The sequence below is a fragment of the Schistocerca piceifrons genome, chromosome 3 (genome assembly GCF_021461385.2).
Source record: "Schistocerca piceifrons isolate TAMUIC-IGC-003096 chromosome 3, iqSchPice1.1, whole genome shotgun sequence".
NCBI lineage: Eukaryota > Metazoa > Arthropoda > Insecta > Orthoptera > Acrididae > Schistocerca > Schistocerca piceifrons.
In genome coordinates, this window is record NC_060140.1 from 535,613,680 (window position 1) to 535,636,851 (window position 23,172).

At 43.9% G+C, this 23,172-nt stretch overlaps 1 protein-coding gene across 1 annotated transcript in view; it reads right to left on the reverse strand.

The window, feature by feature from the left end:
• Positions 1-23,172, reverse strand: part of LOC124789774 (juvenile hormone esterase-like) — a 93,665-nt gene that overhangs the window by 58,516 nt on the left and 11,977 nt on the right. Inside the window, exons 2-3 of the mRNA XM_047257240.1 lie at positions 14,213-14,347; positions 1,180-1,456 (exon numbers count right to left, since the gene is read on the reverse strand). Coding sequence (XP_047113196.1) covers positions 1,180-1,456; positions 14,213-14,347 — 412 coding nt within the window. The remainder of the gene's footprint in view (positions 1-1,179; positions 1,457-14,212; positions 14,348-23,172) is intronic.

Sequence of the window (23,172 nt, forward strand, 5' to 3'; positions counted from 1 at the left end):
CACCCCAAGGTCAGTCTTACTTGATCACTGTTCCTACGCAGTAGCAGAATCTTTGCAACATGTGAACTACGAGGCGTAAAAGAAAAAGGAGCAAAATATCTTCATACAAGTAGCGCAAGCTGTCCTGTAGATTAAGCCAATCCAACAAAGTCAACCCTCAAAAAAACGGTGAACTTATATTTACATAACATCAAATATTATAGTATATGCTTATATTAAACTAATAATAAAGTATCAGAACCTAATAAAAACACGAATGTTAGGGAAAAATTTCGGTAAGTTCAAGACGCGAACCACTGCATTGCTATAAAACTCTTCACTGGTCAGTGACTCTACTCATTACGCTTTTTTTTTTTGATCGTTACAGTTTGTTCTATGTGTTCGAGGCGGACGTCCTATGACGTTTGTTCAAGTTCTTCGTTGATCCATTAACTCAGTTTTTTTTTTAATTGCAGAGGGCAGCTAACCCTCTGACCGAGCATGCTGAGCTGCCGTGCCAGTAGCTAAACCAACATCACACCCTTTACAAGTAATCAGGTTATGTTACCCGTTGCTGAAATCCTTAATCGTAGATATGTTACTAACTGAAATTTAATTATAACAAATTGTACCAAGAACAATACGTTTTGGGTGGATCTTCAGTGTGTCGCTGCCTTCAAATACCCTACTCTCGCAATACACAAGTTAAAATAATTATTTTGCCACGAATATGATGTTTCTCATCATTTTATTGTAACGAATCACACAGTTAACAACTGGTTTTCCTGTGATTCTCAATTTGCTGGTGCTCAGAAACAGCATATATACACATAGGCTTGAAATAAATGCCAATATGGCGCCTCACAACTCTGTACTGAAGGGAGACGGAGTGCGTGTGACGTAGGTGGCGTTGTGCCATCTCATTGGTCAACGCTCAGACGCACGATCAAAATATCGGACATGTTAGATATTGCTCTGCACTTTCGGAAAGACTCCCGAGCGTGCTATTCCACGCTATGACGTCAGAAACTCGGCACGCTCAACGCTCAACGTTCGGATGCACGGTTCGTGTGCCGATGGCTTTACATACAGATAGTTTTGGTCAGGTGGTATGATGATACAGTGTGTCGCGATCTGGTTGCAGACGGTATTTGTGTAAGGCATTGAAAATATGACCTCCATCAGGATAACAGCACATACCTAAAGCCCCCAGCCGGTAGTTTATGGTGACGAGTATGACACCGTAGGAGACGAGGAAGTCTGGTCCGTACTCGCGGTCCGAGCCCCCACCACGCACGAACCCCCCGCCGTGCACCCAGAACATGACGGGCAGCTTGGCGCCCTCTTCTGGCACTCCCGGCACGTACACGTTCAGGTAGAGGCAGTCCTCTGAGCCGCTGCCGTCTTCTTGGACGCAGTCGCTGCCGAACTGGGTGGCGTTCCGCACTCCATCCCAGCCTGCTGCTGGCTGCGGGGCCTGAGACAAGGGAGAAAAATCGTATCGTGATAAACGATTGTACTAGGCGATTTATGGAACCTGCACTATTTTCTTAGAGACAGTCCCTAAAACAGGAAGTAATCTGAATATTTTGTGGAAATGCACCAGATGATAATGATTACTTCAACAAATATGTCTTTGTTGTTTTGACATAAAATCATTAGCATGTTATAACATTATATGAAATTAAAATCAGTGTCATATAAAGCTTTATTTTCCAAGCAATCATAAAGCAAAAAATACGTTGAGATTGACGAAAGACCGACCAAAGCCACTGTAGATTGTAGTAGTATACGAAATTAGGGGCCAGTATGATATAGCAGAGATTTCGTGCAGTTAAAGGATGCTTATAACAGCATGAACAACCTGTACGCCTGAATAACGCAACACTCAGCCGAAATGAATGAAGTGAAATGCGCGATCAAGATATGGACTTTGTTAATTTTCGCATTTCGGTAAGCGCATCGTACCAGTGGAAAGAGGAACTAGAGCGCTAGAAGAGATTGTTAAACACACGAACCGTTTTAATTGTGGCGACGTACTTTGGTTCCCGGCGTCTTGGCTGACTGTCAGCGCTACGAGGACACACGCTACGCTCTCCTGCCCGTGTTGCACCGATAAACTCTTCAGCCTATCAGAGCAACGTTATTGAATAACCCTGATGAACATTCGTGGCGATAAACATGGAAATTCCTTAAATATACGAAAGCTTGACAGTTCGCAACAGCTTGCAACCTGTTCCCGGAAGAAAGACACAGCAAGAGGGCGAAAACGCCGGTCCCGAAGATTCTGGACATGAAGACCCAGTACCAAGTCCCAAGAACTTTGATCACCATCTGATGTATTGCTTGTACTCCATTATCTGACATTAGATACATCGTGTCTTGGACCCGTGGTCTAGGGGTAGTGTCTTTGATTCATAATCAAAAACGTCTTCGGTCCCGGATTCGATCCCTACCACTGCCTAAATTTTGATAAATAATCAGCATTGGCGGCCGAAGACTTCCGGCATAAGAAGTCAGCCTCATTTTGCCAACGGCCTTGTCAAAGAGGGCGGAGGAGCGGATAGAGGTTCAGGGCACTCTCTTGTCCTAGGGGTGGGAAATTGCCCCTAAAGGCGGAAGAATCAGCAATGATCAACGACATGAGGATGCAGAAGGCAATGGAAACAACTGCATTAAAGACACGTAACGTGTATCCACAGGACATGTGCCCTGTAATTGAAGAAGTGTCATGATGATCTCTCCATTGGCAAAAGATTCCGGTATAGTCCCCCATTCGGATCTCCGGGAGGGGACTGCCAAGGGGGAGGTAACCATGAGAAAAAGATTGAATAATCAACGAAAGGATAACGTTCTGCGAGTCGGAGCGTGGAATGTCAGAAGCTTGAACGTGGTAGGGAAACTAGAAAATCTGAAAAGGGAAATGCAAAGGCTCAATCTAGATATAGTAGGGGTCAGTGAAGTGAAGTGGAAGGAAGACAAGGATTTCTGGTCAGATGAGTATCGGGTAATATCAACAGTAGCAGAAAATGGTATAACAGGTGTAGGATTCGCTATGAATAGGAAGGTAGGGCAGAGGGTGTGTTACTGTGAACAGTTCAGTGACCGGGTTGTTCTAATCACAATCGACAGCAGACCAACACCGACAACGATAGTTCAGGTATACATGCCGACGTCGCAAGCTGAAGATGAACAGATAGAGAAAGTGTATGAGGATATTGAAAGGGTAATGCAGTATGTAAAGGGGGACGAAAATCTGATAGTCATGGGCGTCTGAAATGCAGTTGTAGGGGAAGGAGTAGAAGAAAAGGTTACAGGAGAATATGGCCTTGGGACAAGGAATGGAAGAGGAGAAAGACTAATTGAGTTCTGTAACAAGTTTCAGTTAGTAAAAGCGAATACCCTGTTCAAGAATCACAAGAGGAGGAGGTATACTTGGAAAAGGCCGGGAGATACGGGAAGATTTCAATTAGATTACATCATGGTCAGACAGAGACTCCGAAATCAGATACTGGATTGTAAGGCGTACCCAGGAGCAGATATAGACTCAGATCACAATATAGTAGTGATGAAGAGTAGGCTGAAGTTCAAGACATTAGTCAGGAAGAATCAATACGCAAAGAAGTGGGATACGGAAGTACTAAGGAATGACGAGATACGTTTGAAGTTCTCTAACGCTTTAGATACAGCAATAAGGAATAGCGCAGTAGGCAGTACAGTTGAAGAGGAATGGACATCTCTAAAAAGGGCCATCACAGAAGTTGGGAAGGAAAACATAGGTACAAAGAAGGTAGCTACGAAGAAACCAAGGGTAACAGAAGAAATACTTAAGTTGATTGATGAAAGGAGGAAGTACAAACACGTTCCGGGAAAATCATGAATACGGAAATACAAGTCGGTGAGGAATGAAATAAATAGGAAGTGCAGGGAAGCTAAGACGAAATGGCTGCAGGAAAAATGTGAAGACATCGAAAAAATATGATAATCGGAAGGACAGACTCAGCATACAGGAAAGTCAAAACAACCTTTGGTAACATTAAAAGCAACGGTGGTAACATTAAAAGTGCAACGGGAATTCCACTGTTAAATGCAGAGGAGAGAGCAGATAGGTGGAAAGAATACATTGAAAGCCTCTATGAGGGTGAAGATTTGTGTGATGTGATAGAAGAAGAAACAGGAGTCGATTTAGAAGAGATAGAGGATCCAGTATTAGAATCGGAATTTAAAAGAGCTTTGGAGGACTTACGGTCAAATAAGGCAGATGGGATAGATAACATTCCATCAGAATTTCTAAAATCATTGGGGGAAGTGGCAACAAAACGACTATTCACATTGGTGTGTAGAATATATGAGTCTGGTGACATACCATCTGACTTTCGGAAAAGCATCATCCACACAATTCCGAAGACGGCAAGAGCTGACAAGTGTGAGAATTATTGCACAATCAGCTTAATAGCTCATGCATCGAAGCTGCTTATTGAGAATGCGCTAGGTGACGATCAGTTTGGCTTTAGGAAAAGTAAAGGGACGAGAGAGGCAATTCTGACGTTACGGCTAATAATAGAAGCAAGGCTAAAGAAAAATCAAGACACTTTCATAGGATTTGTGGACCTGGAAAAAGCGTTCGACAATATAAAATGGTGCAAGCTGTTCGAGATTCTGAAAAAAGTAGGGGTAAGCTATAGGGAGAGACGGGTCATATACAATATGTACAACAACCAAGAGGGAATAATAAGAGTGGACGATCAAGAACGAAGTGCTCGTATTAAGAAGGGTGTAAGACAAGGCTGTAGCCTTTCGCCCCTACTCTTCAATCTGTACATCGAGGAAGCAATGATGGAAATAAAAGAAAGGTTCAGGAGAGGAATTAAAATACAAGGTGAAAGGATATCAATGATACGATTCGCTGATGACATTGCTATGCTGAGTGAAAGTGAAGAAGAATTAAATGATCTGCTGAACGGAATGAACAGTCTAATGAGTACACAGTATGGTTTGAGAGTAAATCGGAGAAAGACGAAGGTAATGAGAAGTTGTACAAATGAGAACAGCGAGAAACTTAACATCAGGATTGATGGTCACGAAGTCAATGAAGTTAAGGAATTCTGCTACCTAGGCAGTAAAATAACCAATGACGGACGGAGCAAGGAGGACATCAAAAGCAGACTCGCTATGGCAAAAAAGGCATTTCTGGCCAAGAGAAGTCTACTAATATCAAATAGCGGCCTTAATTTGAGGAAGAAATTTCTGAGGATGTACGTCTGGAGTACAGCATTGTATGGTAGTGAAACATGGACTGTGGGAAAACCGGAACAGAAGAGAATCGAAGCATTTGAGATGTGGTGCTATAGAAGAATGTTGAAAATTAGGTGGACTGATAAGGTAAGGAATGAGGAGGTTCTACGCAGAATCGGAGAGGAAAGGAATATGTGGAAAACACTGATAAAGAGAAGGGACAGGATGATAGGACATCTGCTAAGACATGAGGGAATGACTTCCATGGTACTAGAGGGAGCTGTAGAGGGCAAAAACTGTAGAGGCAGACAGATATTGGAATACGTCAAGCAAATAACTGAGGACGTAGGTTGCAAGTGCTACTCTGAGATGAAGAGGTTAGCACAGGAAAGGAATTCGTGGCGGGCCGCATCAAACCAGTCAGTAGACTGATGACAAAAAAAAAAAAAAAAAAAAAAAAAAAAAACGAGAGTTAAAAATATAGCAATTTCATTGACGAAGGCTTACGGAATGCAGAAATAACAGCTTTTCATCACACAAATGAGCAGAGAGAGATACGACACTTATCTGACGATTAAGCTGTTGATTCAGTTGCACTGGCTGACTGCTCCGTCGGTTCTTTGTAGAATATTCTATACATTATCAATGAAACAAACGACAATGGTGTAAAATTTATTACAAATATTATGCAACTATTCTTATCAATACCGTAGAATATTACACCAGTGTCGTGTGTGTTTCATTCATAAAGTATTGCTTCAATATTATAAATGACTGACTCGTTTGTATCAGATAGTGTTCGTCTTATTCGTATCCCCTTATCTGTACATCATATAACTCCTAATAAGGAAATAGCAAATGCTGCATGAAAAATTTCGTTGAAAGAAAAATTGAACGAAGAAAGATTGGTATATGAAACATTTTCGAGAATGTTTGATACCAGGATATCATCTCGAGAAACGCTCTAGGTAGGTAATAGTTCAACATCTTGTCGACGTCGAGGTGTTTAGGAACAGAGCACAAGTTTATGTTGAGGATGGATGACAAAGAAACTGATCGTGCCTTCCGAAGAAGCATGCCAGTATTCCCCATCATTTAGGAAAGCATGGGATATCTCAATCTGGATGGCAGGACGGTGTCTTGGAAAGCCGTTCACCAGAATACGAGTCCAGCGTTTTACTTGTGCGCCATCGCATTCTGTACTGGGAGGAAGGCAGCTCGAGTATTCTTACCTGTGTTGTGAAGTACAGTTATACTGTACTAAATTTTCGTGGTAAAAGTAAATTCTCTTCAAGTTCAGAATTGGAATTTTTGTCAGATTCTCTCCGTCCAACATCGCTAACTCAGAATAGTACTCAACGTGGAGGTAGGAAGTTACACAAAAGGTCAAAGTTTCGTTTCTGATATCTGCTGGCCAGGATGCGAGCAGAAGTACTGAAGTACAGTTTTTTATCACTAAGCTGTATGAATCTCAGTATTGTAATGAATTTCGTATGAGCATACGACTGGGCTGATGGTGATCCATTATGTGGCTGCAGATTTCGAAGCAGAAGATTTTGAATCTAACGCAGTTTTAATCAGTGCACTTGTTCATTGTTACAGTTATTCATAACAAAATGAATACACAAGCGCACCATTAACTTACTCATAACGATTATTTACCCAACACAAATAATCCATACTTATATCGTCACAGATATTTACAAATCCGACCACAGAAATAGAGTACGTCGCAAAAACCATGAAAATAAATCACAACATTTGGATTACAACATGTAAGTAGGAAAGCGCTTAAAACCTGCCAGATGTTTTCTTCCCTGCATTGGTCATCATGTGGGAATACGAACAGTATTGTAATATGCAGACGGGCGACATTTCTGGGGTTATTATAGTAAAAATGCAGCCCCAGCAGCGTAAGTGATTTACTGCCATGATAAATTTAGATTTATTTTCCTCGTGGAATATTATACCCAGCTGAAAGACCACATATAGCCCCTACATTCGTGTTGTAATCTTAGACCAGTTAAACTATGATGACTACCTTACAAATTTCTGGAAAGATTCGTTTTGAATCGCCTGTCAACTGCGATTGACCGCTTAATTGTACCGAATCAACCAAGATTTGATGGAGTTGAACCTCTTAAGGTGACAGGAGTGGTATGTGTCGATTTATCAACAGCTACTACTAACCAGGGCCTAAAGCCTGGCCAAAGAAGTCTAACTAGTTTCATCGCCACTCTTTTGCAGAATCGCAGGTTCTTCGTCGGCTACCAAGAACAGCATAGTCGATGGAGAGTACAGGAAAGCGGGCTTTCGCAGGGAACTCTCCTGGCTCCAATTCAAATCAGTGTGTACACGAATGGCAAACGCATAGCACTCAAAAGGAGGAGTTTCTTGTATTTCGCTGCCCTTGCTCTAGCCATCCAGTGGATTTTGAATTAGTGGAGAACACCCTCAAGAATGGCCTTAAACAATTTTCCATATACTGCAACACAAACCAACTGAAACAAAAGCTCACAAAAGCCCAAGTACGTGCTTTTCATTTGAGAAGTAGGGTAAGTTGCTGCAAATTAAAGATAGTACAGTCAGGTGCCAAACTGAAAGACTATGAGACCTCAAAACACCAAGGAGAGCTGCATGAACTGCAAGTCAAATGTTTCCACTTGGAACAATCTTCTACAGAGACTGGCCGGATCACATTGGGTAGTTAACCTGAAACTCAACGAATTTCTGCAATAGCACTATGCTCCTCTGTGACAGAGTATGCTTTTCTTGTTTGTCACAGTTCAATACATACCAAACAGATGGACATGGCTGCCAATGACACCAGCATAATCATAACAGATTGCTTAAAATCCACTCCACGCGAATGACTTTACCACATCGCAGCAATAGCACGACCTCCTGTTCGGAGAGAAGTGCCTGCAAATGAGGAAAGGAAGGAAGTGGAGCAGAAGAGAACGCATCCTCTGTACTGGTGCGAACCGCACTCGCAACTCCTGGAGTCAAGGAGGAGTTTCCCTGGAACATCGGGCTCTTAGAGCAAGTGCTGCAAAACTTAGGTTGGAGCTATGGAGCGCTTCGACCTACCTTGTCCCTTGCTGGAAAAAGAGTTTCAGAAGCTCTGTCTCCTGACTATCGGAAGAACATGAACAGACTGAAATCTGGAGTTGGCAGATAAAAGGTTAATTTGGCACGATGGGGCTACGATGGTCAATATGATATTCAGTCTACTGTGGAGAAGACCAGAATGTTCATCACATGCTTCAGTGCCTACTGCATCCAGCCTCCAACAAGAAGATGATCTTAATCAACGAACAGAAAATGCATTGGAAGAGGCCAAGTTTTGGCCAAAAATAATATAGTCATAAATGTCTGTACCATGTAAGTTTTTAGTGCGAGAATAAATAATTCGTGTTGTAATGGGTTTCAAATCCAGCATGTTCACAGATCAGTTCGGTTACGTTTCTAGCATAAGAAATTCCATTAATTACACTCTCACTGTCCACTGAGTTCCTCTTAGTTTGTGGATCTGCGCCAGGTGGTTTGAAGTGTACTTCTATATTTTTTATTGGTTGTTCGATGAATTCGCTTGTATTACGGAAATGCTCCGTGAATTCAAAAAGGAATCCCTGGAGAAAAGAGGACGTTCTTTCCGCTAAACGCTATTGAAAATGTTTAGACAAATGGCATTTTCATCAGACTGCAGAACCACTCTACTGCCACTAACGAACATCTCGCATAAAGGCTGTAAAGACAAGAAATTTTTTCCCTCACTCCATCTGCGAGGAAGAGGAAAAGTAACATCTAACAGTGGTACATGGTATCTTTAGTCAAGCACAGTACTGTGGCCTATGGCATATGTACATAGATGTAAACGCCACCTCAATTTAGATTTTCCTTTTTTTCCCCCTGAATCGATTCGGATGATCCTTCGGAAAAGAAGCGCTATATTTCCTTCTAATGCTTATCTTATCGAGCCTGTGCTCCATAGCTAATGACTCACACGGAGCCCCTTGTGTGCGAGGTCGCAAGTTGAACTTTTAGTAAGGCCCATCAGGAGGGCGACAGGAAATGAGTGTCTGGGAGGTGCAAAGCTCAACCTTCTGTAGGATGTATGTATTACACTTCACAACATGAACATCGTCGATATTCAAGAAATGTCCATTAAGTTGCATCATGAAAACCGAATGAAAAACGGCGCACCACAGTGTTCAGAAAGATTCGCATCATCAAGATCGAAGACGAACTCCATGGGAGTTACAAATGGGAGTTACAAACTGTGCACGACGTCCAGCTGGGTATCCACTCTTATTTTTAAAAAATAAATAAATAAAATAAAGGCTCTGAGCACTATGGGACTTAACTTGTAATGTAATCAGTCCCCTACAACTTAGAACTACTTAAATCTAACTAACCTAAGGACATCACACACATCCATGCCAGAGGCAGGATTCGAACCTGCGACCGTAGCGGTCGCGCGGTTCCAGACTATAGCGCCTAGAATCGCTCGACCAACCCGGCCGGCTCCACTCCTAAAGAACGCATGTAGAATCATATCGCTATGACTGACAGGGTGATGAGAACTTATGGAATGCGATGGCATGCAACAGAATGCGTAAGAGTCAGTTGTAGAGCTTGTCGTGAAGCTATCAAGCCTGTAAGGCTTATTTGCAGACAGTGCGATAATATATATTACAGGCACAGAAAAACATCCAGATGCTGAATAGGTCCAGTGGTTCCAGGTGGTACGAACTGAAGAGTCAAACACTTTTCTATGAGGGCAGTTTATTCTAGTTATACACGCATACCATTCATGGAGAACAATCAAGTCATTGCGTGTGTTAACTAGTGAAAAGTTACATCATAATAATATTGGTCATGATCAATGGACAACGTATTTTAAGGATTTGTTCTAGGAAAATCGGCCTGAATTTTCGTATAAATATGAGGTCAGCATGGAATAGAACGGATTATGGTGTTTAGATATAAAAATTCATTAACAGGATATGAGGTGCAGTATGACAAAGGAGGCCTCAGGTATGGATTAATATATCCAGAGCTGGCAAAGTTTGGTCCACCGAAATTGTCTGAGATGCTAAGGAGTCTGCTTAAAAGTGTATTAAATGGAGAAGATGTTCCATCGGAATGGAAAACCAGTGAATAATGTAGGGTCACGTAATGATCCAAATAATTATTGGGGATTGGCAGTGTTACCTCTCGTTTGAAGACTACTCGAAGGTACTGACAGATCTGATAGAGAAAGAAACAAGTCACAGACAGCAAGAAGAGCTGGAAGATGGGTGATGGACAACACCTTCACGATTGGACTAATGTATGAAAACGCACGAAGGCTGGACTGGAGACACATGTTGCATTGACTAATTTACAATAATCGACCCATCAGAAAACTGTGGGGGTTGTTGAAAGAGATAAGGTCAGATGAAAGATTGCTGAAGGTTGTTAAGAAATTGTATGATAATAACATATCGAGAGTAAGGATGGGAATAGTTGAACAGAGGTTAATAAGAGTTTGCGACGGGCATGTGGGCTGTCATCGACTGTATTTAAGCTGCTTCTAAGAGCAATCCTGCAGTTTTGGTATGGAAAATGCCAGGTTGTAACAGTGACAGCAGAGGACAGCAAGACATTTAGTCTTTATTTTGCAGATGTACTAGCAAAAGATAAGGATTATCTAAGCTATATGATAAGAAAACTTTAGGATGAATACAATAAGGCTGGCCTGTGGATGAACATGCAGAAGTATGAATACTTGACTCTTGGAACGAAAAAATAAAAAACTTCGAGGTAGATGGAGCAGTAATTGTAGATGTATAAAAGGCAAGGTATTTTGGGGTATTATTTAATAAACAGGGCACAAGGAATGACGATATTACTAGTAAGATTAGTAAAGGACGAGCTGTAACAAGGGCAATGAACTCCGTTTTATGGAACAAAAAGATAAAAAGAACATCAAGAAGATACTGTATAAGACTACAGTCAGAGGGTAGTTTTGGGGATCGGAAGGCTGGGATGCTAGAGGGAAAAAATCTGCTTCTCATTAAGATGAATCACAAGCTATACTAGGATGGATGGGCTAAGAAATGACGTAATATGACAGAAGATGAAAATGGATAGGGATATCTGTGGCAACATTTAACAGAAACAGCTGATGTGATTTGGCCCTCTGAATAGAATGAAGCAAGATAGAATAGCAAATAGGGTACTACGATAGATACCATCCCAGCGGAAGAAAAGGGGTCACCTATGACGCAACTGGCACTATAATGCAATGCAAGCGATAAGTATGAATGTTGAGGAAAGTCAAGACATAAGGAAATGGTGAATTGGGCGAAGAAGCGGCGCCAGCCGTAGATATCCGCAAGAAGAACAAAAAGAAGAACACAAATCACACTAAAGCAAATTATTCTGAGCAGTCACTGGCAAAAAACAGTGCTCATACCATAGTTGTAGTTGTCTTACGCCAATTTTCCCACTCTTGCTTGCTGTGAAGTAAACATTCCCTACTGCCCTAGCTAGACGACGCAAACGAGAAAGAATAGTACGGGGTGGAGCACCTCCAACTTCTCACTGTACAATAAATAACCTTCCAGCCAATTTGCTATCCAGATCAACTGTCGGCATATTTGTTTAAGAATACGCTGAGGAACTGATGTCAATTGATCTTGGTACAACTTGAAAGTTTACCGTCTTACCTCCTTGCCTAGGGACGCCAGATGAAAGTTGATGTCGTCAAGCCCTGAATCTAAATTGCGCAACGGATAACTTGGGAGAGGAGCTTGAGAGCGCTACCTAGAGAGCGTGTCCTTTCTGTACGATGCTAGGCAGGGGGCTGGAGGGCTCACAAGCTGATGTGTGGGTCCCTGCATTCTATAGCTTTTATTTTAAATAAATTCCATTAACTTGACTTCTTTGTGATTTTTAAGGTATGTTAAAGATTGATGAAAGTTGATTTCCTATTTATTTTAAACATTATCACTCGACTTTACAGCGATAGCAGCAATTGTTTCAGTTTACAGATATTACAATTTTACAACTTATAGCTCGCTTATATTATATACTAATCTACACCCACATTTCTACGGGTAGGATGGAATTGCGTTGGCCAAATGTATACCACCAAAGTCTCCCAATATTTTACATAGGACATTCACTACGTGAGGAGGATAACGGGAAAACTGGGGAACAGATGCTTTAACACAGGGGGTCAAATTTCCGGAATTAAACGAGCACATTCATTACCTTACACAATCCGAAGCTGGAAATAAAAGAATTAGTACAAACATTCAAATACCTCTCTTCCATGCGTGAACATTGAGACAGACGCACTGAGGGCACGTCTGCTCTCTTACCCGTCTTCTGTAACGCTCTTGGAATATGGCGGGCACCTGGAGGTCTTCCTGGGCCCCGGTGGAGGGGGTGGTTGAACCACTTGGCCGTGACCAACCTCTCCACCCCAAATCTTGTGACACTGGAAAGTCTTTGACTTTTACCTGTCTGTGCTGTCTCTCTGATCCCCTACCCAGGAGTAAGGTTGGCACTACTATACTACGGAACTACTCCCCAATTAAGATTTGGCCACGCTTTACCGAAAGGTGTGAGGAGGATTAGGAAAGTTCATGTGCAGATTCACATCCACGTACAAGAAATGCATAATACACGACACATATAAATACGTATTATGAAGCCTGACACATTTCTTTCCACCCCTCCACATGGGTTCTGTTGCACCCGCGGCCGGTCGCGTCGTGTAATAAAATTGGCTGCGGAGCCGCCTCTGTTTCTGTTTCCTGGTGCGAGCGAGCAGCGAAACCTGCTGCTTATAGAGCGGAAACTACTGTACCGTTTCAAACTCTCTTCGTATTTCTAATTTCCAAGTTTCCTTTCATATGAATTTCCTTTTCAAATCCCGGATGGAAGGAGTTTAAAAAAAGTTTCTTAGTGAACGATGAGAAAGGTTTGTTTATCTCATTTAAAAATTTTCTGGCCGATTCCGCAATCTGATATGCGTCGTCAAGTTGACGCTTTCAAATTTCGTTATCTTACGTCTTCCAATTCTCTAGCATTTTTTGAAGCTGTCTAACCATCTTCTGCTTACCTTTATATCACTGTAAGCTATATCATGCGCAGTTTCATGTGCATCATTATCATGCACATTGAATCGAGCAACCTTGAAACACTCAAAGACTAGTTTTTGCAACAAGTGCGCCATGTCCTCCCTTGACTATCCGTAGTGTTTCTTTAGCACTGCATGGTCATATTGCTGCGGACTTATTCGAAATTTGTTCATAATTGGGTTCTTACTGTACTGCAGATGATCTGCCATGTATGTAATTTTGTTTAGTACCCTCGCTTTGGACAACGACTGTCCTTTACTGCGTTTCACTGGCGACAGGATTTGTGACTCCCTATCTGATAAGAATGATGAACTACATAGCTCGACACCTGTTTCAGTATCACTTTGACTTGTTAAGCAGGCATCGTCTTCACTGAACTCCTCATGTACACTGTCCGCACAGTTGAGCATATACGACATCACACATTCGTGCAGAGACGCTAATGTTTCATCTGCTACGCCTTTCTCACTCTGCGAAATTCTTTTGGTTCCCTTCTAGTAAAATGTCAACTTCGGCAGTTGTTGTTGTAGATATAATGGAATGTCTGCTTTGTTTACCGTTGCTATCGCTCTGCTTTATATCAACACCACTAGCATCGTAACACTGTTGTGAGTTACTCTCCGACCAGTTTAACCATGCTCATAAACGTTATTGACCTTTTGCGACCTCACACTCAGAGGGGTTCCTTGGTAGTTCTCGACAGTACGTTGAAACATAATCTTCCTCCATTACTCGCTGATTCATACAATACGTTCCTCGTGGACACTTTCCTCATCAACTAAGCTGTAACCGCATGTCAACTAGACACAGTATCAGTGAACAGGTTGTTACTTATCACTGTCTGCTGGCAGTAAACTCACAGCGAAACGCAGCGCTCCAAGCGGCGGCGCAGCGTATGGGATTCCAAGGAAGGCCGTGTACGTTGTGTTGTAGAGGCTGGTGGCCGTGGTTCCCAGCAGCGTGCCCTCGTCCACGGTCACCAGTATGTCCTCAGCCTGTAGAGAAATTACATATTTACTACAACTTATATAGGTGATTTACCAACAGCATCATTTTCATGAGAGTTTCACTCTGCAGCGGAGTGTGCGCTGATATGAAACTTCCTGGCAGATTAAAACTGTGTGCCGGACCGAGACTCGAGCTCGGGAACTTTGCCTTTCGCGGGCAAGTGCTCTACCAACTGAGCTGCCCAAGCACGACTCACGCCCCGTGCCCACAGCTTCACTTCTGCCAGTACCTCGTTTCCTACCTTCCAAACTTTGCAGAAGCTCTCCTGCGAACCTTGCAGAACTAGCACTCCTGAAAGAAAGGATATTGTGGAGACATGGCTTAGCCACAGCCTGGGGCATGTTTCCAGAATGAGATTTTCACTCTGCAGTGGAGTGTGCGCTGATATGAAACTTCCTGGCAAATTAAAACTGTGTGCCGGACCGAGTTCGAGTCTCGGTCCGGCACACAGTTTTAATCTGCCAGGAAGTTTCAGCATCATCATCTTCCATCAATGATGTAATTTTGATTACCGAAAATAGCTTCTTGTACATTATGGTCTCTATACCTGTGTACCAAGTTCATTAATTTTGTGTGGAAAACGCTACAGATCTCTATCATCAACGATAATCAGATAATATCTGTTGGGTATAAAAGGAGGAAGAAGTTCGCTGAATCCTTAATATACAGGGTGGAAATGATTTAAACCACCAAACTTCGCGAGGTCGCATGGGATATTGAGACAAATATATTTCTCTAATGACATATTTTCCTGTGACAAGTTTTTAAACCAGTAGAGGTTGTTTCCTTTGATTAATAATTAATTAAAGCAGTCAATTCTGGGAGGTTGTTGGGGATCATGGAAACACTTTTCTAAAGTGTTTTCTTGTGAGGCACCGTTTTAAGAGGATATTAATCCTACTTGCAGTAGACAAAAACTAACACAAACAATTTTTGATTCTTTATTACCTAGAAACAACAACATTAACACAACACAATTACTTCTATAGCAGAGGTTCAAGAGCCTCCAGTGACTTGTAAACAAAGATTACTCTGGCAGGTCATGTTCTGTCTAATACAATCAAACACAGCAGGATTGTTCTTAATTTCTCCTGCTGCTGCTAGAACTGTCGGCACACAACTAGTCCTCTTCCTATTCAACAGGATTTTTTAAAACTAAGTTGCACATCTCTTCCCAGACCAAACATTCAGGGGGATCAAATCGGGGAATCAAGTAGGACATGGTAGTAGATCACGATAATGGACCACCTCCGCCAACCAACTTCTCTGATAAACAGGACGACTGAAATGTGCGGGCGCCACATCGTACTCGAACCGCACGTGCTGTCTTGTAGAGAGTGCCACGTCACCCGGCAATTCCGGCAATGCTCTGGCGAGGAAATTGTAATAAAGCCGGCTGGTTAATGGCCTAGGTAGGAGGTAAATGGGACAAATTAAACAGTCACCAACAATACCTGCCCATACATTCACGCACTTGAAGAGCGCGAGTAAATGTGACATGTGGGTTAAGCTCACAAGAAATATGCACATTGTGGAAGTTAAAGAACCGATCACACCCAAACGTTGCTGCATCTGTAAACACAGCAGAGGTTGGAAATTCAGTATGCATTTGATACCGTTCCAGGTACGACTGCGAAAATTGTGCTGTAAGTGGATAATCATCTGGTTCCACATTGTACACACGCCATAAGTGGAATGGATGTAACAATATTGATCATGAAGGACGTTTCTGACATTCGTCTTATTGGTCCCCACGTTGCCCGCAGTTGCACAAGTACTGGCGGAATGATCTTGCTCCACGCTCGGAAGACAGATTCCTCAAATTGGCGAGTCCACACTGTACGACTTAGTACCTGTCCACGTACTCTGCTAAATGACCCAGCCCCACTCAGCTGTTGCTACGCAGCAGTATACCTCAGATATTGTGCGGTACGGCAACTAGGATATTGTTATTGATAAACTCTCTGTTCGAACATTGTAGCTCACTATGTAATTAACACCAACCACGTCAGTGTAGTCATTCAAAATGTATCGGTCCATTAGTAAACAAGTGCTGTGCTGGGCCAGAACGTACAACTTTTAAATGTGAATGTGAGACAGCTATTACAACTGAAGAGTGACGTAGGACTTCTACCATTACAGCAAGAATCGTTCCAACAACAAATCCGACGTTTCAACTGAACAGCGAATAGACCGTCTACTGAATTAAAAAAATGCTCACAGGAAATTATGACAGCAGGCAAAAATATTTGTTTTGGTGTCCCGTGCAACCTCCAAAAGGTTGTCATTTTAAGTAACTTTCATCCTATAGAATACATTACAAATATGAGTGGCTTACAAGAAGTGCATCATATAATAAATTGTTAGACGTGTATGTAAAGTTCTATGGGTAATCTTACAAAGTTTGTGATGTGAACTGAAAGAAAGAAATACTAAATTCTCACAGACATCACTCATAATGTAATGAAATATTCAAACTAGAGTTATTTTGTAGAAAACTGTCATTTCGAGACTGTGGTTGTGTATAAAATACCAGTTGACTCGTTTTTGACATTACTGTCACATATGCTATGTGATGTTGTTTCATTCTATGCCTGTGCTTCAGGGTTATTATACTGTGCATACTTCATTCCGTTTGCTTTGGAGAAAACTTTGCATTTTTCGCAATGGAATGGGGCACTAATGGTGTGGTCTCAAGGCCTTGTTTTCCTCACAAGGCAGTCAGTGAATATAACTAGGAGAGGCATGCCTCCCCTGGGAGATGGGCAGTTTTCGTGGAACGTGGAAGTGAGGCTGTTTTCTGCTTCATGGTATTATGGACAGAGTTGGCGCCCAGGACTAGCTCTGGGCAGGGGTACTGCACTGTCACTGTCACACCTGATTTGCACATTTTTCCCTTTTCTACATGAGCTACAAAGGTCAATATACTGAGGCCTGCTTGAGGAGGAAAGTTGCTTTTGCTTCTAAATTTTGGCTATCCAATCAAACTGAGTTACCCTCCCATCACAGTAGGTGCAAATGGCCCGACCAGTGGAGCAAACGCTGCTCCTGGCTGGTACCAAACTCATATTTCTCAATGAGCGTTTTGAATGAAAAGATCAGGAAGTTTCTGTGTGTGTTCCCCCGTTTTACTGTGAAATAAACAATATACTCGTCCTCCAAATCGGAAACAGCATTGAGTCATCTCCTCCATGTAAAGTACTTGAAAGTAGAAATTGGAGGGCCGTAAACTTAGATTCTGAGCATTCCTCTCCTGGCCATCTTTGAGAGAATGTCACCTCTGTGGACCGTCTGGTGCTTATTGGCAGAAGCTAGCTGATTTGGAGAAATGTAACCACCACAGATTGGTTGTAATTTGTGGCATTTTGTTGTTTCTTTAAGTATGATTTCGTGAGCTGTTCAGATGAGCAGTTCATGTTGCGCTTTCTCCATACAATATTCCACGATTTCTGGTGCCTCCCCATGGTGTTAGTGTGGTTTTGTAATTTGATCTGAGTTTTAGAGACCTTTGCTCTTTGTTAGGTTTAATATGGTTTACGACCATTACTGGAGAAAAAATAATAATCGTTCACCTTAGCCTTGATTTAAATTTCACGATCTCTCACGGTACGACTTTTTCCACGGTCAGGTTGTCTACAAGTGACAAATATAATTTGTTATATACTCCATTTGTTGTTTTGACTGTGCCAGTGTTTTCACAGTGCACAGTGGCCAAACTCTGCAATCAGTTATATTAAAAATTTAGAGAAAACAAAGAGCATGTCACTCACTTGTCTTGTATGATCAAAAATTTCTTGTTACACACAGATCAAAAAAAGTTTTGCATCACGGCAGTTTCCAGAAATCCTGAAGATAGACGTTGACTGTGGATATTGTATCACAGACACAGTCCCTTTGACTGTCCAGAGATGTCACGAAACCTGCCCAAAGATGTAAACAACCATGCATGAGCAGCACCTATTAGACGGAGGGGGTCCGATAGCCCATCAGTTCCAGTTATTCCACAAGGGAGGAGGTACACAGCTCGTGTTGTCTGTAGTTCAATCATGCCTAGACGGTCAGTACTGCGGTTCGATCGCGTCTTCTTTGTCACTTGGGCCAGGAACGGCTCTCAACAAGGGAAATTTCCAGACGTCCCGGAGTGAACCAAAGCGATGTTGTTAGGACATGGAAGAGATACAGAGAGACAGGAACTGTCGATGACATGCCTCGCTCAGGCCGTCCAAGGGCTACTACTGCAGTTGAATGATCCCTACCTACAGATTATGGCTCGGAGGAACCCTGACAGCAACGCCATCATGTTGAATAATGTCTTTCATGGAGCCGCAGGACGTCGTGTTACGACTCAAACTGTGCACAATAGGCTGCATGATGCGTAACTTCACTCCCGACGTCCATGGCGAGATCCATCTTTACAACTCGACATCATGCAGCGCGGTACAGAAGGGCCCAAAAACATGCCGCATGGACCGCTCAGGATTGGCATCTCGTTCTCTTCACCGATGAGTGTCGCATATGCCTTCAACCAGACAATCGTCGGAGACGTGTTTGGAGGCAACCCGGTCAGGCTGAACGACTTAGACTCACTGTCCAGCGAGTGCAGCAAGGTGGAGGTTCCCTGCTGTTTTGGGGTGGTATTATGTGGGGCCAACGTACGCCACTGGTAATCATGGAAGGCGACGTAACGGCTGTGCGATACGTGAATGCCATCCTCCTACCGATAGATTGGCGGGGCATTCGTCTTCATGGACGACAAGTCGCGCCCCCAACGTGCATATCTTGTGAAAGACTTCCTTCAGGATAACGACATCGCTCGACTAGAGTGGCCAGCATGTTCTCCAGACATGAGCCCTATCGAACTTGCTTCGGATAGATTGAAAAGAGCTGTTTATGGACGACGTGACCCACGAACCACTCTGAGGAATCTACGAAGAATCGCCGTTGAGGAGAGGGACAATCTGGACCAACAGTGCCTTGATGAACTTGTGGATAGTATGCCACGACGAATACAGACATGCATCAATTTAAGAGGAGGTCCTACTGGTTATTAGTGGTACCGGTGTCTACAGCAATCTGACCACCACCTCTAAAGGTCTCGCTGTATGGTGGTACAAATTGCAATTTGTGGTTTTCATAAACAATAAAAAGGATGGAAGTGATGTTTGTTTTGATCTCTATTCCAATTTTCTGTTCAGATTTCGGAACTCTGGGAACCGAGGTGATGCAATAGTTTTTTTGATGTGTGTATATAACGAACCAGGATCTCACTAGATACTACTTTTACTTGAAAAGAAGGAAACAGCTACCAGCATTTATAACAACGCTATTTTTTCGATAATATTGTCGTCACCGGTTTTCGAATAGACAGGTTCATCTTCAGATGGCTCTTCACATATACACTCCTGGAAATGGAAAAAAGAACACATTGACACCGGTGTGTCAGACCCACCATACTTGCTCCGGACACTGCGAGAGGGCTGTACAAGCAATGATCACACGCACGGCACAGCGGACACACCAGGAACCGCGGTGTTGGCCGTCGAATGGCGCTAGCTGCGCAGCATTTGTGCACCGCCGCCGTCAGTGTCAGCCAGTTTGCCGTGGCATACGGAGCTCCATCGCAGTCTTTAACACTGGTAGCATGCCGCGACAGCGTGGACGTGAACCGTATGTGCAGTTGACGGACTTTGAGCGAGGGCGTATAGTGGGCATGCGGGAGGCCGGGTGGACGTACCGCCGAATTGCTCAACACGTGGGGCGTGAGGTCTCTACAGTACATCGATGTTGTCGCCAGTGGTCGGCGGAAGGTGCACGTGCCCGTCGACCTGGGACCGGACCGCACCGACGCACGGATGCACGCCAAGACCGTAGGATCCTACGCAAAGCCGTAGGGGACCGCACCGCCACTTTCCAGCAAATTAGGGACACTGTTGCTCCTGGGGTATCGGCGAGGACCATTCGCAACCGTCTCCATGAAGCTGGGCTACGGTCCCGCACACCGTTAGGCCGTCTTCCGCTCACGCCCCAACATCGTGCAGCCCGCCTCCAGTGGTGTCGCGACAGGCGTGAATGGAGGGACGAATGGAGACGTGTCGTCTTCAGCGATGAGAGTCGCTTCTGCCTTGGTGGCAATGATGGTCGTATGCGTGTTTGGCGCCGTGCAGGTGAGCGCCACAATCAGGACTGCATACGACCGAGGCACACAGGGCCAACACCCGGCATCATGGTGTGGGGAGCGATCTCCTACACTGGCCGTACACCACTGGTGATCGTTGAGGGGACACTGAATAGTGCACGGTACATCCAAACCGTCATCGAACCCATCGTTCTACCATTCCTAGGCCGGCAAGGGAACTTGCTGTTCCAACAGGACAATGCACGTCCGCATGTATCCCGTGCCACCCAACGTGCTCTAGAAGGTGTAAGTCAACTACCCTGGCCAGCAAGATCTCCGGATCTGTCCCCCATTGAGCATGTTTGGGACTGGATGAAGCGTCGTCTCACGCGGTCTGCACGTCCAGCACAAACGCTGGTCCAACTGAGGCGCCAGGTGGAAATGGCATGGCAAGCCGTTCCACAGGACTACATCCAGCATCTCTACGATCGTCTCCATGGGAGAATAGCAGCCTGCATTGCTGCGAAAGGTGGATATACACTGTACTAGTGCCGACATTGTGCATGCTCTGTTGCCTGTGTCTATGTGCCTGTGGTTCTGTCAGTGTAATCATGTGATGTATCTGACCCCAGGAATGTGTCAATAAAGTTTCCCCTTCCTGGGACAATGAATTCACGGTGTTCTTATTTCAATTTCCAGGAGTGTATACACTGCTGGCCACCGTAAATGCAACACCAAGAAAGACAAGAGGTAGCACAACAAAATTTATTTTGTAGATAACATGTTGACCAAGTATCAAATGATTACGTTTACAGACGTCTGTGACATGTGGTTCCTGCCAGAATCAGTAGCCAGAGTAGCCGCCATTGTTGGAGATCACCGCTGCCACACGTCTCGGCATTGAGTCAAAGAGACGTTGGATGGGTACAACAGCCCAAGCAGCTTCCACACGTTGCCAAAGATCATCTGGTGTGGCAGCTGGGGATGTAATCTGGGTCACTCGTTGAGCAACCATGGACCACATGTTTTCTATCGGCGAAAGATCCGGAGAGCGAGCCGGCCAGGGAAGCAATTCAATCTGGTTATTGACGAAGAACCTTTGGACAATGCGTGCCACGTGTGGTCACGCATTATCCTGTTGAAATATGGCTGTGGCCGAGCCCTGAAGGTAAGGAAGGACAACTGGCTCCAGCACCTCGGATATGTAGCGCCGGCTATTTAAAGTACCGGCAATGCGTACTAGAGGCGTGCGAGAGTAATATCCAATACCGCCCCATACCATAATACCCGGTGCAAGACCAGTGTGGCGGTGCATAATGCAGCTGTCCAGCATCCTCTCTCCACGGTGTCTCCACACTCGAATCTGACCATCGTGGTGCTGCAGACAGAAGCGTGCCTCGTCAGTAAAGACAACGTCATTCCATTCTGCCGTCCACATCCGTCTGTCATCACACCATTGGCGAAGGAGACGTCTGTGGTTCTGCGTCAATGGTAGACGAAGCAATGGACGTCTTGCGGACAGACCACTCTGCTGTAAACGGCGTCGAATGGTATGCGCAGACACTGGATGATGCGTTACAGACGCAATGTGCTGTGCTATGGTTCGGGATGTCACTGAGCGATCCGTCATTGCCATGCGCACAATTTGCCTATCAGCACGTGCAGTGGTGCACCGAGGTGAATGCGATCGAACACGTCGGTCCGTCGTACCCTCCTGCATCCAACGGTCACATATCCGCATTACAGTTGTTTGGTTTCGTCCAACACGACTAGCGATTTCTCTGTATGATAATCCACAATCTCGGTAAGCCACTATCCTTCCTCTGTCGAACTCGGATACTTGATCAAAAAATGTTCGCTGTTGTCTACGAGGCATAACTGATCGTCTTGTGAAACAACCACAAGGTAAACACACGTGCCGAACGTACACTCGTCGAAATCGCCAAGCCTTAAATGGCGCTATGAGGTGGCGCCACAGGCGCGCGTGATGTGCGTCTGCGCTGAAATTCTAATCAGTTGCATATCTCATCGCTGCAAACTCATGGTGTAAATTTCACTTGATTCGGATGCTTCCTTCAGGGTATTGCATTTACGGTGGTCAGCAGTGTATTTCATTTTGTTGTTGTTTCAACAAACAAGCAATGTCAACAACAGCGAAAGCAGTACGAAGATGAAACTGTCGGTTCGAAATCGGTGAAACTCTTACCACCACTGCAGTTGAAAGTGCTTACTTAAATCATATACTTTTAGCCGGCACGGTATCTCAGCGTGTTCGGACAGAGAGCCTGTTGGCCTCTGTAATAAAAAAAAACTGAATGGAATGATCAACAAACGAACTTGAACAGATGTCATTGTGACGTCCGCAACGACCAAACACAACGATCAACGATGAACAAAATGAATTTTTAAAAAAAATAAAAAAAAGTGGTCAGCGCGACAGACTGTCAATCCGATTCCCGGCTGGGTCGGAGATTTTCTCCGCTCAGGGACTGGGTGTTGTGTTGTCCTAATCATCATCATTTCATCCCCATCGATACGGAAGTCGCCGAAGTGGCGTCAAATCGAAAGACTTGCACCAGGCGAGCGGTCTACCCGACGGGAGGACCTCGTCACACGCCATTATTATTATTAACGTCTTATAGACAACTGCATCATCTGCCAACAGCTTTATGGAACTTTCAACGTTATCTTCTAGAT